The sequence below is a fragment of the Podarcis cretensis genome (genome assembly GCF_951804945.1).
Source record: "Podarcis cretensis genome assembly, chromosome: 1".
Taxonomy (NCBI): domain Eukaryota; kingdom Metazoa; phylum Chordata; class Lepidosauria; order Squamata; family Lacertidae; genus Podarcis; species Podarcis cretensis.
This window is the reverse complement of record NC_137170.1, coordinates 75,228,174-75,241,884: the sequence shown is the minus strand read 5'-3', so window position 1 is coordinate 75,241,884 and position 13,711 is coordinate 75,228,174. Positions and strand designations below refer to the sequence as shown.

At 41.6% G+C, this 13,711-nt stretch overlaps 1 protein-coding gene across 1 annotated transcript in view; it reads right to left on the bottom strand.

Annotated features, from left to right (window-relative positions):
- Positions 1-13,711, bottom strand: part of PTPRJ (protein tyrosine phosphatase receptor type J) — a 90,504-nt gene that overhangs the window by 32,045 nt on the left and 44,748 nt on the right. The window contains exons 2-6 of the mRNA XM_079988077.1: positions 7,298-7,316; positions 6,414-6,635; positions 3,447-3,713; positions 2,160-2,420; positions 863-1,129 (exon numbers count right to left, since the gene is read on the bottom strand). Of these exons, the coding sequence (XP_079844203.1) occupies positions 863-1,129; positions 2,160-2,420; positions 3,447-3,713; positions 6,414-6,635; positions 7,298-7,316 (1,036 nt within the window). The remainder of the gene's footprint in view (positions 1-862; positions 1,130-2,159; positions 2,421-3,446; positions 3,714-6,413; positions 6,636-7,297; positions 7,317-13,711) is intronic.

Genomic DNA, 13,711 nt, shown 5'->3' with positions numbered 1-13,711 from the left:
TTAGAGGCGGGGACCTCTAGGCCCGCCGAGTAGAGTTGGTAATATTGTGATGGTTCGTAATATTGTGAGAGGTTCCACAAAACCTTACGAAAGCCCATTTCCTGAGCATTTCCACTCAGACTGAGCCAGACAGGCAACACTTTTGAGTTAGGTGATGCAGCAGGGAAAAGTGAACTCTTGGGTCTTCACGTTTTGTCACTGGGTGCCTCCTTTGACTTGGGGCAGGAACAGGCAATTGGACACTGAAGCACAGGAAAGAGGGTCCCTCTTTCCATACCATCACAACAACATACAAAGAGCCTGCTGGATCAGGCCAGTGACCCATCTAGTCCAGCATCCTGTTCTCATGGTGGCCAATCAGATGCCCCTGGGGAACCCCAAAAGGAGGACCTCAGCGCAAGAGCACTCTCTCCCAGAAACTGGTATTCAGAAGTATTACTGCGTCCAACAATGGAGGCAGAGAGCATAGCCATCTTGGTTAGTAGCCTTATGCTCCATGGTCCACTTTGTTATGGAGGGTTCTGGTTGATATGCCAGTCCAGTTGTCAGTGTGAGCTAATGGCCTTTGACATATTCCTGTCCCCCCCTTCACTTCTTGCATTGTCTTTGCTTCTGCATTTGGGCAGCAGTTCCTTTTGTGGTTGGGTAGACATTGGGCCCTTCCCTCCTGTGGGAAAGGATGAATGCTCAATTATATACTAGGGCATGTCTCTGGATGGGGCTTTGGCCAGGAAAATGATACGGATGGTCTAGCAAAATGATACGGAATGGCTATGCTGTGGTTGGCGTTCCTCTTTACGTCTTTATGGTACAGAAACAGGCAGTCTGAAATGTTTACTTACTTGTATGAACTTGGACTTACTTGTATAAACACTTGTAGCATTTGGTTCTCCTTCAACTGCACCATTATTGACTTGTGGAAATATTGTGAATGTGTACAATGTTCCAGGTTTCAAGTCCCCAATTTCCGCACTGGTGGTGTCAGAAGTTTCATTCCTGGGAGGATCAGTTCCTTCTATTAGTATCCGATAAGTGTAGTTGGAAGCATTTGGATTGCTATTTTTCCACTTCAAAGTTATCGTTGAACTACTGCGGTTTTCAAGACTGATATCAAAAACTGGGCTGGGCTCTGTTAAAAAAGGAAAAGGGTTTTAGCCGCACTGATGAAGGGATTTTTTTTAATTACACAGCTAGATGTTACTGCTAGAAATTTTTGACCCTGATATAGGTTTACTATAATTTAACTAGCCGACCTTTTTGTGGGTATTTCAATATTTTCACCACAAAAAAATAAAAACGGGAGGGCAGATGCCTAAGTTTTGCTTTCAAACCCGCAAAAATTAAAGAAGTCCACTTGCATGTACAGTCATACCTCGTGTTGAAGTAGCTTCTGGTTAAGCATTTTTGGGTTGCGCTCTGCGGCGACCCAGAAGTAACGGAGCGTGTTACTTCTGGGTTTCACTGCTCGCGCATGTGCAGATGCTCAAAATGACGTCACGCGCATGCGCGGAAGTGGCAAATCGCAACACGCACAGACACGTGTTGCATTCGCTTCAGGATGCGAACGGGGCTCCAGAACGGATCCCATTCGCATCCAGAGGTACCACTGTACTAATTTAAAACATTTCTGTGTTACCTTCTGCATCAAGTTGCAAGATGGCATACTAAAATATGAAAATTGGGGGAAGTTCTTTGGCAGAGTCAGTGCTACCTATAGGCCTTGCATTATCTTCTCCCAGTTAGCTCTCTCACAATATCAAATTTTATTTCACTCCTTCCTACCTCCCCCGCAAAATCCCTCGCAGACACTTCCATTCTGTGTCACTACTGCATATTGCTTATGAACTTGGCAAAAGGGCTCTCTCTCCCCAACCCAATAGATTGAAATCAGAATTATTCCCCCATTCTCAACCCCTGTCAATTTTACAACTGAGCATAAATTTCAGAATAAGAATAAAAGAACGTCCAACAATTGCAATTTGGCATCCATTCCATTAAAATGACAAGCATATTGTATTAAACAGCTGCAACTAAGTGTGCAGAAAACTAGTTCCCCAGCACATTCTGGCTATAGTTCTGTTTGACTCCATGTTGAAGATGCAGGGAATGTATCTTTGTGGAACCCATGGCAGTTAGAAATCATCATAGATCTTTCTTACTTGTATAAACAGTTGTAGTATCTGGTTCTCCTTCAACTGTACCATCATCGACTTGTGAGTATATTCTGAATGTATACAATGTTCCAGGTTCCAGGCCCCCAATTACTGCACTGTTGGTGTCAGAAGATATATTCCTGGGAGAATCAGTTCCTTCTATTAGTATCCTATAAGTGTAGTTGGAATCATTTGGGTTGTTCCACTTTAAAGTTACTCTTGTGTCACTGAGGTTTTCAACCTGGATGCCAAAAACTGGATTGGGCCCTGTTTAAGGAAGTGTTATCAGATTCAGTATTGCATAAATTCCTACATAAATTAAACATTCACTTAGGAGGCATCAGCTACTTGTCATATCTGTTTCCACCTTTACTTGCCAAGAACAAACTTGCTGTAGAATCAATTAAAAAAATAAAATCAAACTTATTCAATGCATTAAAAAAAAGGTAAAGGACCCCTGACAGTTAAGTCCAGTCGCGAACGACTGGGGTTGCGGCACTCATCTCGCTTTACTGGCCGAGGGAGCCGATGTTTGTCCACAGACAGTTTTTCCAGATGATGTGGCCAGCATGACTAAGCCGCTTCTGGTGAGACCAGAGCAGCGCACGGAAATGCCGTTTACCTTCCCGCCAGAGTGGTACCTATTTATCTACTTGGACTTTGACATGCTTTCGAACTGCTAGGTTGGCAGGAGCTGGAACCGAGCAACGGGAGCTCACTCCGTCGTGGGGATTCGAACCACCGACCTTCCGATCAGCAAGCCCTAGGCTCAGTGATTTAGACCACAGCGCCACCCGCGTCCCTTCAGTGCATACCCTGGTATAAACTCAGAAAACATTTTTAATAACTGCAGTCAATTTCCCACCTACTTCCTAAAGCATCTTTCATACTTGGAAAGGCATAGCCTTAATGCACATTAGTTGCACAAAGAAGCAAGGGGCAATGGACTTGCCACTTATGCAACGGTTTGTTTCTGGGGGTCCAAGCGCAAAAAAAATTAATAATAATAATAATCAGGCAAAGCCAGGAACCCCCAGAACTGCCCCCACCCCTGTGAGGTCAAGGGCTGCTTAGTGGGCTCTGCAACGGTCGCACGAGGGTCCTGAGGGGCTCCCAGAGCCCTCCTGCAACCTTCCCAGAGCCAGGTAAGAGTGGTGGAGGACTTAAAAAACTATTTTCACCATTGGTGGGTAGCAAAGCTGTTCTCCATTTATTTTTCCCCACCCACCCACATAAGATTGCAAATGCATAAGTAAAATGTGAATGTGCATGACATTTCAAATGTTTCCTTACTGGTATAAACAGTTGTATGATTTGGTTCTCCTTCAATTGCACCATTATCAACTTGTGGGAATATCGTGAATGTATACAGTGTTCCAGGTTCCAGGCGCCTAATTACTGCACTGGTGCTGCCATAAGTTTCACTCCTGGGAGGATCGGTTCCTTCTATTAGTATCCGATAAGTGTAGTTGGAAGCATTTGGGTCGCGATTGCTCCACTTTAAAGTTACTGTTGAATTACTGCGGTTTTCAAGGCTGATGTCAGAAACTGGGCTGGGTTCTGTTCAAGAAAAAGAAAAAGGGCTTTATCTGCACCACTGAAAGAAAATATCTCCATTCTCCATTTGAGAATGTGCTACCCAAAATCTGTTAAGAAATACAAGGCATTACAATTTGGTTTGCAAAAACTGTGCTCCTTTTGCCCCAGTTATACATGTTTTGATAAGTAACATAAAAATGGAAAGGTACCTAAATTGCACTAAACTTATACTTTTAATTTTAATATGTTCTGGTGAAGAAACAGAGTGAGCATACGTGCAATTTAAATTTTAACATTTGTTTTCTATGTGCACTTGCATCAATAATTTGAAGGCACACGTGAATAAATGTTTGCAGCACTTGGCTCTCCTTCAGTCTTGTTACCATCTGCTTGAGGATATATGTTACAACACCGGTTGAATAATTGGGAATTTACAAGCAGGCTCTTCCTATTCATTAACAATTTATCTATGAATAGAAGGCAACAAAACTGATGGAGATGCAACACCACAAGCTCATGCACTGGTGCCACTCAAGATTTCACTCCTCGGAGGTATATCAGTTGATATGTCCTGCAAACATACCTGGAAGCCACAGGACATTTTTGTTTAAGGTTAAATATTCCGTTCTATCGATCTGTATGAAAACTGCATTCTATTGCACAAAGGTACAAGAGTCAGATGAACAATGCTCAGGTAGCTTACCATAACCTGTGGGATTATGTCAAACTACTGTTTTATTTGCAAGAAAGGCAACAAATTCTGAAAATTAAAACTCCCAAATCCAAGCTCTTTCCCAGCTAAGTAATCAGACAGGTAATCAGAAGCAGTTCTTAATACTTGGCATATACTATATAGTGGCTAAATCAGGGATAGGAAACTTGGGGCCTTCCAGATGCTGTTGGATTCCAATTCCAACAAGCTCTAGCCAGCACTGCCAATGGCTAGAGATGATGGAGTTGGGGTCCAACAACATCTGGAAGGCAAAAGGTTCCCAATCCCTGGCTTAATCAAAAACTCTTTAAAGTTATAAAGAAACAGGAAGTGCAGAAAAAGTCTAACAAGAGAGTGAAGGAAGAGCTGAGCTGCACAAAATTTGACTTAGCATATCCAACGGCTGCTGGACAGATGCTGTGGTTGTGTGTCTAGTGCAGTCTCTGTGGGGACAAGTGCACAGCCTGAAGACTAAAGTAGATGGCCTGATGGAGTACAGCAAGCTTGACAGGTGGGTGGACTTGTCCAACTGCCAATCAGCTGGTGTCACAGCAGCCTCAGGTGAGCCATTTCTGCCCACACAGTTCAAAATCGACCCATGCGAGGAAAGGCACAAGCTACAAAATGACCAACAATCAGGTGAATGCCACATCTTGGAGGTACCTCAAGATGGATTCATATAAGTCCTCATAATGGGAGAGTCACTCTTCAGAAACAGGCACAATTGAGACTAATTCCACGATGGCCTTCGTTCTAGACAGTTGTAGCAAGGACACCAGAGGAGTTCCTTAAAGGTGAGCAAGTGTATTGAGGTATGAGCCCTCATAAGGGAAAGTCTATAATGTTTGGAAGTTCTTGTCTACAAAGGCTTGGACGCAACTGATTTCAAAGACAATGGCATGTGCTTTAATGGTTGCATTGAAGACATGGCAACCAACTTGTCTGTCCAGAAGAAAAACTGTCCATAACATGAAGCAGTCTAGCTGTGTATACTGAGAAGGGGCTGGTGGTCATTATACATTTGGGTACCAACACTACATTGTGAAATGTGGCAGCAAGGTCCAGAAAGACAAATGTTGGCTATTCAACCCAAGGGTGAATCCACAGTTTCCAAGCAGTGATTTTAGAAATGCTTCATGTACACAGGAGCTGACCAGGCAAAGCTGTGTAGTCTCAACACACATCTAAGACAATTGTGTCAGGAGGAAAAGGTTCGGATTCATACAGTACTGACAAACATTCTGTGGCAAAGGAAATCCCGATCCCATATGTCAGATTTGAAGGACAGCAAAGCTATTCATACATTTTTAATTCTTAACATTGCTCCTGAGTGTCTTTAAACCAAACCGCTTTTCTGTAGAACTCAATTACTATATTCATCAGTTAATTATTTAAGGCTCTTACTTGGCAGCTCTGGACTTTGTATAGTTCCATTACCTCAAAAAGCCTTCAGCGACATTTTTTTTTTTTTAAATAGCCACATGCAACAGGGAAAGAAAATGAGTGCTCTCTTTGAATTTAAAACCAACTATTTTTATTTAAAGAATATTACTGTTTCAAAGCACTACACAGAACTCTCCCCCCCCCCCAATTTCTAAATGTGGACCAAATGAAGGAGGCTTACAGTTGGACTTATTTGCTTGCATGAACAAACATGACTCGAAAGGAAAACCTGTACAGCTCAGCAGGGAAACTTCCTGAGTGAGGCAAAGTGCACACAATGGAGCCTGAAGTGCTAATAATTGTAGGAGGAGCCATTTGCTTTCCAAAGCTAAGCATGGGAAGAAGAACCCTGGCTGTCATTTGCACTATTGATCAGATGGCTGGCTGCTGTTAGAGGCTATAGACTTCAGTTGTGCTTTGCATTAGAACGAACAGTTCAGTTCCATTAGTCAGTAGCAGCGCCTGGTATTACTGGAATCCAAGCAATCCTCTCTCTATTTAAAATGTAAGAACTGCCTCCAATGCCATCTCAGATCCGTAAACATCTCTTCCAGCCCATTACTTACTTGTTGTAATGATTTTGCAGCATGACTTATTGGTAGAAATCTCAAAAGTCACTTCATACTGCGTGCCAGGTTGAAGTCCAGATACCGTCGTACTCGATGTTTGCACTCCAGCACGTGTTCCATTTGCAAAAGTTACATTACTTATTGTATGGTTGTCAGGTGGCTGGATATGTATTTCTGTTTCTGATACAGTTACATTTACAGATCCACATTCATTACCACCTATGCAGAAGGAAAAAAGAGCCAACAACTAAATGCTTTTGCTTAACTAGAGTTTTTTTCCACTGCTAAATGAAATATTTGTTATGAAGTATGGGGAAACACTCTCTGTCTGTTATATGAGCTCTGGACAGTATGAAACTGGTGAGCAGTGTGGGGTGGGAAGAGGTGCCTCTGCAGATGAAGAGTCAACAAGAGACCAGATCGTATGCAGAACTGATCTAATGCCAGGATACTTGTATGGCAATGGCACAAAAAAGGGGGTAGGGCCTTGGATGAGCCCAATATGCAGCATTCTCAGTGACTTTCTGTTCATAGCAACAGAAAAGAGTTAGGTTTTCTGCAAGAGAGAAACTACGAAGTGTAGAAGCTGTTGCATTGGTACAAACCAAGCAGATCTACAGAAGTGGAATAATCAATCTGAAGGGAAGCAAGCCTATCAACATACCATTTAATATTCATAAACCGGATAATGTGAAAAGCTATAAAATTCAAGTAACAAGTTAACAACTCCAGGGGTGCTTTCTGGCCTGGGAACAGGTACAGAGGTGAAAGGTTTCAAACAGCATTTACAGAGCTGCATTATGTAACCATAAATCAACACCAGTGACCCCTCTATCAGGGACAGAATTGAAATCCGAACAGATAATAAGGGTGGTACTTACATTCAGCAGCAACTGCTACCTGTTAAAAGGAAAGAAAAGGCATTAGAAGATCCTGAAAACGTCATTACCCCTGTGGCATACATTTGTGCTTTTGATGCAGCAATGGTGTTTGCTAATGCGAGGGAAGTGATTTTCTCCAATTCACCCTTTCCCTGGCGGTTCCTTCCATCACCATCTAATCCTCTGGAACAGGTTTTTGGGGATGGGGGGAATTTGTGAACAAACATCTCCCATTCTTTTGCATTAGCAGACACCTCCACTGGATGAAAAGCCATTCTGCAAGAAGAATGTCAGCTTTGGCTTTCACCCATAGAGATGCATAAGCAAAAAAGAAAAAGAAACAAGATGTACATGCAGAAGAATGGGGAGAAAGGAAAGCAGTTGACACATATTCTACCACTTCCCCTAAATATGGCAGCTAGAAATATTTATTAAACATGAAAAGCTGAAAAGATCAATATATTTAACAAGACCCCTGAGGGTTTGTTATGCTATGTAGCGACTCCATTTGTGTGCATCACCTACAGTAGCTTTTTATACTGGATACAGGTAGACATCGTGTCATTATTTGCTGCTCACACCTACAGAAGCTCATCTAGGCCACTGTGAAGCCCCAGATCCCTGGACCCTTCCATTATTCTTATTGCCTACCTCTAAAAGAAAAATAATTATAGTCTACTAACATTATATCTTTTTTTATTTTATTTTTTTAAAAAAACCTGACTTTTCATACACAAAAGCCAAATGATATTTTTTTATTTTAAATGAGTTTTTTTTATTTAAAAAAAGATTTACAAAATCTGTTTTTCTACACTTAAGGAAAATTTCTACTGGCTTGATTGAGTTGATTAACGATATTGTCTACTGAATATCCCCAGGAGCTATAGTCTCCCCATAGTATTAATGTAATCATTCAAGCAAATTTTGTTTATAGAAGATATAATAATATACATACATTCAAATCTTTTTGTACTGTATTGTTTGCCTTTCACAAACCACACATATGAAATCAATACGCTTCAAAGTAAAATGCTGTTATCTATTCTAAACTATTACTTCTTGTAATACTGAGGGCAAACCACTAGAGGCCACAACAAAACCACAAAAGTTATGTGCTCATAATAAGCTTAAATATGAAACATTTACACTAGATTTTGTCAGCCAAATGACCCAATATTCTGTTGGGTCGCTCTCAGGGTTTACTAACTGCCCCCCTTCCTTTCCAGGCATTCCCAGTGGGCAATTTTATTTGGGACAATTTTACTTCTGCCGCTGAGATTTATGGTGAGTGCCACAGTGATCTGGCTTATTCCCCTACACCTATATGAACTTCCTGGAGCAGATAACCTTGGGTTTGATATGACTAGTTATGTTTATTATGAAATTTCCACTTCAACCTGTCACTCCAAAGTGCTCAGGGCAGCAGATGATTAACAAAAATTCATAATAAAACAATTTAAGACGTCACAGCAGCAGTAAAAACCGGCAGGACAAAACCCTACATCATCCAGACAGAGAGAAAGAATCAAACGAAGGACAGGCCAAAGTCCTGCCAGATCAAAAACTCTTTCAGCTAATGGTGAAAGAAAGACCAAAGAAAAGGTGGCTAGGTGGGTATTCTAGGGGAGGGATTTCTACATCCTGGGCATCACAACTGAGAAGGCCCTTTTCTTTGTTCCTGCAAACTATACAGGCAGTGACCATTTCATGTGGGGGGTTCTGTTCCCGGCCTCCATGTTTCACTGGAGCGTGCCTTAGCCCGCCCCCGTTCCATTCTCTTCCAGGTCCAAAATGACCTGTGCGTGGACGTGTCTAAGATGTTAGCCACCTACACTGATCCAGCATCTTAGGCAAGTACTAGTGACCGGTTGAGGAGCTAACCAGTTGTTGTCTGCCCACTATTTCCCTTAAACCACCACTGCCAGGCTCACCTGATTCAGTTGCTGTGGATAATTGGAATTTGCCTTTCCTGGGAAGCCTTTGGAACAACTCCCAAATCACTATTTAAAACTTCTTAATTAGCTGGTATCACTCCCTACTTTGTAAATGTACTTTAATGAGAACTGTTAATTTTGCTTTTCACTTGTTTTATAAAGTACGGAAATATACTATGTTTTACAGCACGAAGTTTTGCTTTAATTAATTGTGCATCAGAACAACTTTTGATTTAAAGTAAGTATTATAAACAAAGAGAGACATGTGTTGTTTTTTAAACGCTATCATGGAAAACATGGGGCAAAGTGTTTATCTGAAATACTACTCCACCCTGAAAAGGGTTCACGGTGCCCTAGGACAAAACAGAATAATGAAGCAAAGCCAGAAAGACCTGAAATAAAAGCAGTAATTATATGTGAGCGAAATCCCATCCTTGCACAATTATCTTAGATTTCCAGCAACTTATTTCTACAATGGTTAGGAATTTTTCTATTGTGTTCTAGAACTCAAAAGCTGAAGAGTCATATGCCAGTTATTTAGGCTTGTATCCAAAGTAGCGCTAAGTCACTCATTCTTCTAGCCTAAGGATCTATGCTTGTGCAACAGAACTTCCCCGCCCCTTGCATGCACCCCCTAAATCTGTTCTGGGAATTTCTCCCAACCTTTCAGAGGAAATTATGGGAGAGTGTAGGGTGCACAAGGGTGTGGGGACAGGGAGAGCAAAAGGGGGGAGTTCTATTGCACAAGTGTAAGAGCACTGGATACCCCCCTTGATTCTTATGTACTTATTTCATTTATATCCCCACTTTCCTCCCGGCTCCAGACAGCGTACCATGGCTTTCCTCATGTCCCATTTATCTTCCTAACAACCCTTTGATGTTGGGTAGGTTGAGAGACAGTGACTGGCCCAAGGTCACCCAGTGGACTTTGTGGCTAAGTGGAGACACCCACTGCTCCAGAGTGTGATCTGAAGGCACAGAATGTGGCCACCTTGCTGAAGTTAAGCAGGTATGAATTTGGTCATACCTGGTTGGGTGGCTATCTGAGAGCCACATGTATGCAAACCTTGGGTTCCATGATGAAAAGGTGGCCCATAAGTACAAATAAAACCTGCTGCATTGTACTGGTTTGCTACTAGATTTCCTAAAAGAGTATGTTACTGGCAATATTTAATATATGCTTGCTGGAAACTTGCTAAGGTCCCCAAAGTTCTGAATTCAACATGACTTCCTTCTGTCACCAGCCAAGTCCCAGGAGTTATCAAGGTCTTAAAGAAAGAGGAAAACAGCCTCCTTTATAAATATTTATGAACCTATCTTTATAAATGTGAAGAAAAACATGATAAATTAATGTCTTGGCCCAGAAAGGAAGCAGGGCCTTCATGGTGCTGATAAGATGGCTGTGTTCACAGAAAATCTGGCAAGCTTTTAGAAAACACTGGCATACTTAAAGAAACACATGTTCAATGGCAAAGGCAGGCCCTAGAGGGGATTTTCCCTTCTGCAGGTGCTGATCAGTACGGACCCTCTGTGGATAACTGGCAGCCTAATTTATATATATTTAAAATATGAGCAGCCCAGGGGGGTGGGATTGGCTGGGCAGTAAATAAATGCCCCAAATAAGAAATCAATAAATAACTTCTATGTCAGATATATGTATGTATGTATGTATGTATGCGCGCGCTCTCTCTCTTTTTCCACATTGTTGATTGTTGTGGATATGAGACCTTGTAGTCAAATGAAAAATGAGAGGTTTAGGGGGACAAGTGAGAAGTAAAATGCACTATGATAGAAGGGTAAAGAAAGTTGTTACAAGAACTGCTCCGGGGTCTGAGTGCAACTGACTTCTGCCTGCGCAACGTGACTTCACCTTCCTCTTCCCCAACCCTCCAGAGCTGATTCTGAGGGTTCACAGTGGGCTCCAGGCGGGCAGAGAAGGGGTGGCGGTTCTGTTCCACTAGCAGACATCCTTTGCACTAGAAGAACAGGTGTGTTAAACTTTTAGAACAGAAATTTACTGAGTTTACTGAGGCAGTTTAAACAAAACCCTGCAGTGCATTAAATCTGCTTCCTGTAGAGAGCTTTGCATAAAAGGACTCATTTTATGAGATCAGCTTCCATCACAAAGCTTCAGATAATTGTGCTGGAGTAAGTGGACATAAGAAGCGGTCAATTTCCTTCATTGATGTGAGTCACCCTATGGATGAGCTAATCACAGGTGCAAGGTCAGCCAAGCCAGTTCCTACAGTAACTGCCCAGTGCCACGACTATATCGATGATACCTGCTCATATACTAACTGACAGACTGTTGATCTGGCATGCATTAGCTCAGTAGTCTGTCAGTTAGTATGTAAGTCTGTTGGTGTTACTTGTTCAGGGTTACCTCTTGAATTGCTGGAGATCATTTGGAGCAACAGAGATACTTTGTACTTCTATTTTCTGTATACAGTCATACCTTGGGTTGAATATGCTTCAGGTTGAGCGTTTTTGGGTTGCGCTCCCCGGCGACCTGGAAGTAACGGAGCGCGTTATTTCCAGGTTTCGCCGCTCGCACATGCACAGACGCTCAAAATGACGTCACGCACATGCGCGGAAGCGGCAAATTGCGACCCACGCACGCACAGATGCGGGTTGCGTTCGTTTCAAGATGCGAACAGGGCTCCGGAACGGATCCCGTTCGCATCCAGAGGTACCACTGTATATCTGTATCTGCAAAAGCCTACAAGCTGTACATGCAATAACTGTTTTAGTTATCTTCTGCAACAGTAAACTATTTGGGCCTTAAGCTGCTTCCATGTGGTGACTACTACTGGGAGAGACTTCCACTGCATGTGTATCTCATATGAGATTCCCAACAAATTGGCTTCCTCAATTATGTATATATAGATTTGGCTTGTTCTTTTAAGGTAACACTTGTTCAAACCTAACCCTCTCTATACAGATTTCTACTTTAAATACAAACATGCAATGAAACTGAAAACTTAGAATTACTCTGCAAAGATAATTTCATAACACTTTATCCTAACTTTACCTTGATCAGAAACAAACTGAACATGACCTTTCCATTTACTTTGATAAGTTTCAGATAATTGCCTGATTATTAAATGATATTTGGGCTCAACATGATGAGAGATTTAGACATGTCACAAACAAGTTCTACAGAATGAAAATCTTATGCTAAGAATGCACGGTGATATTAAAATAGCACTGCACTTGAATTGTGGTAGTGGGAAATAAAAGCCAACATGAAATGTACAGTTCCTTAGTTTCACTGTGGGTTGTTCTTAACACCAAGCACATCCTGCATAATGAATAGAGACTCACCTGTCTCCCTCATGATGAAACGCATGAAATAAGAAGGAAACACTTCAGTTCTACTTCCTTGACCACTGCTTGTTTTGTGGCATCCAATGCCACCTTCCAGAATAACTTTTTGTATGTACACACAGAAAAAAAAAAGTGAAATCTAACAAGCCAGTTTGACTAGGCTGTTTTTGGAAAATGAAACTAATTGCATAGGCATAGGCTTTTTTTCTATATTTTGCTATAATCAGCAAATCATCTAGCTGAAATATCTGTGGAATAAAGGTTGTAATCCTATGTCTCCTTACTTGGGAATAAATGTCATTCATCAGAGCAGCACTTACTTCTCATCAAACATCCATACCTTGGACCAGACTATAAATTGCGGCTGGGAAACTGGAGCCTTCTAAATGTTGCTGGACAAAACTTCCACCAACCCTTATTTACTAAAGACTGGAAACTCCTTATAGACTTTTTGTGTGAAAAAGAAAATGGACAGGATATCTGGGTTTGAGGATTGAAGAAAATATTTCTTTTTAGAAAGTGGGATTGTTGGGTGTTATCTCAAAGTGGATGTTTCAAACATGTTTCGATATATAGATGACAGTCAAAGCACCAGAGGTTCTTCCCCCTTTTTTCCTCCCCCTCCTTTTCTTCTTTCCTTTCCTCCTTTTTTTATTATTCCCTTTCTTTTGGTTTGTGCTTTTATTTAGATTAGTTTTTTTTTACCTTTGATAAAAGTAGATTGGATATTTGATACTAACCATTGTATGTTTTTTTCAAACTTTAATAAAATCTATTACAAACAAAAACCACACACACACACACACACACACACACACACACTTCATCAGCCCCAGCCCAGCCCAGCCCATTGTCAGGAATGATGAGAGTTACAGCCCAACATCTGAAAGGCTACAGGTTCCCTATTCCTGCTGTAAATGAATTATCAGAAATGGATGGAAACTTTTAAAGACTGCATTTCTCACAGTCTTGCATCTTAACGCCTTAAAAGGGGCTTCCATTGGAGCAAACTGAATGAATGGGTGCAATTCATAACTGTCAATAAGTACAGGTATTTCTTGCTACAGGTGCACCTTTAATAATATGCTGCCACAGCAAGTGATTACAGGCTTTGAATCAGACCCGTTCGATCCCTTTTCCCTGAGGGAAACAC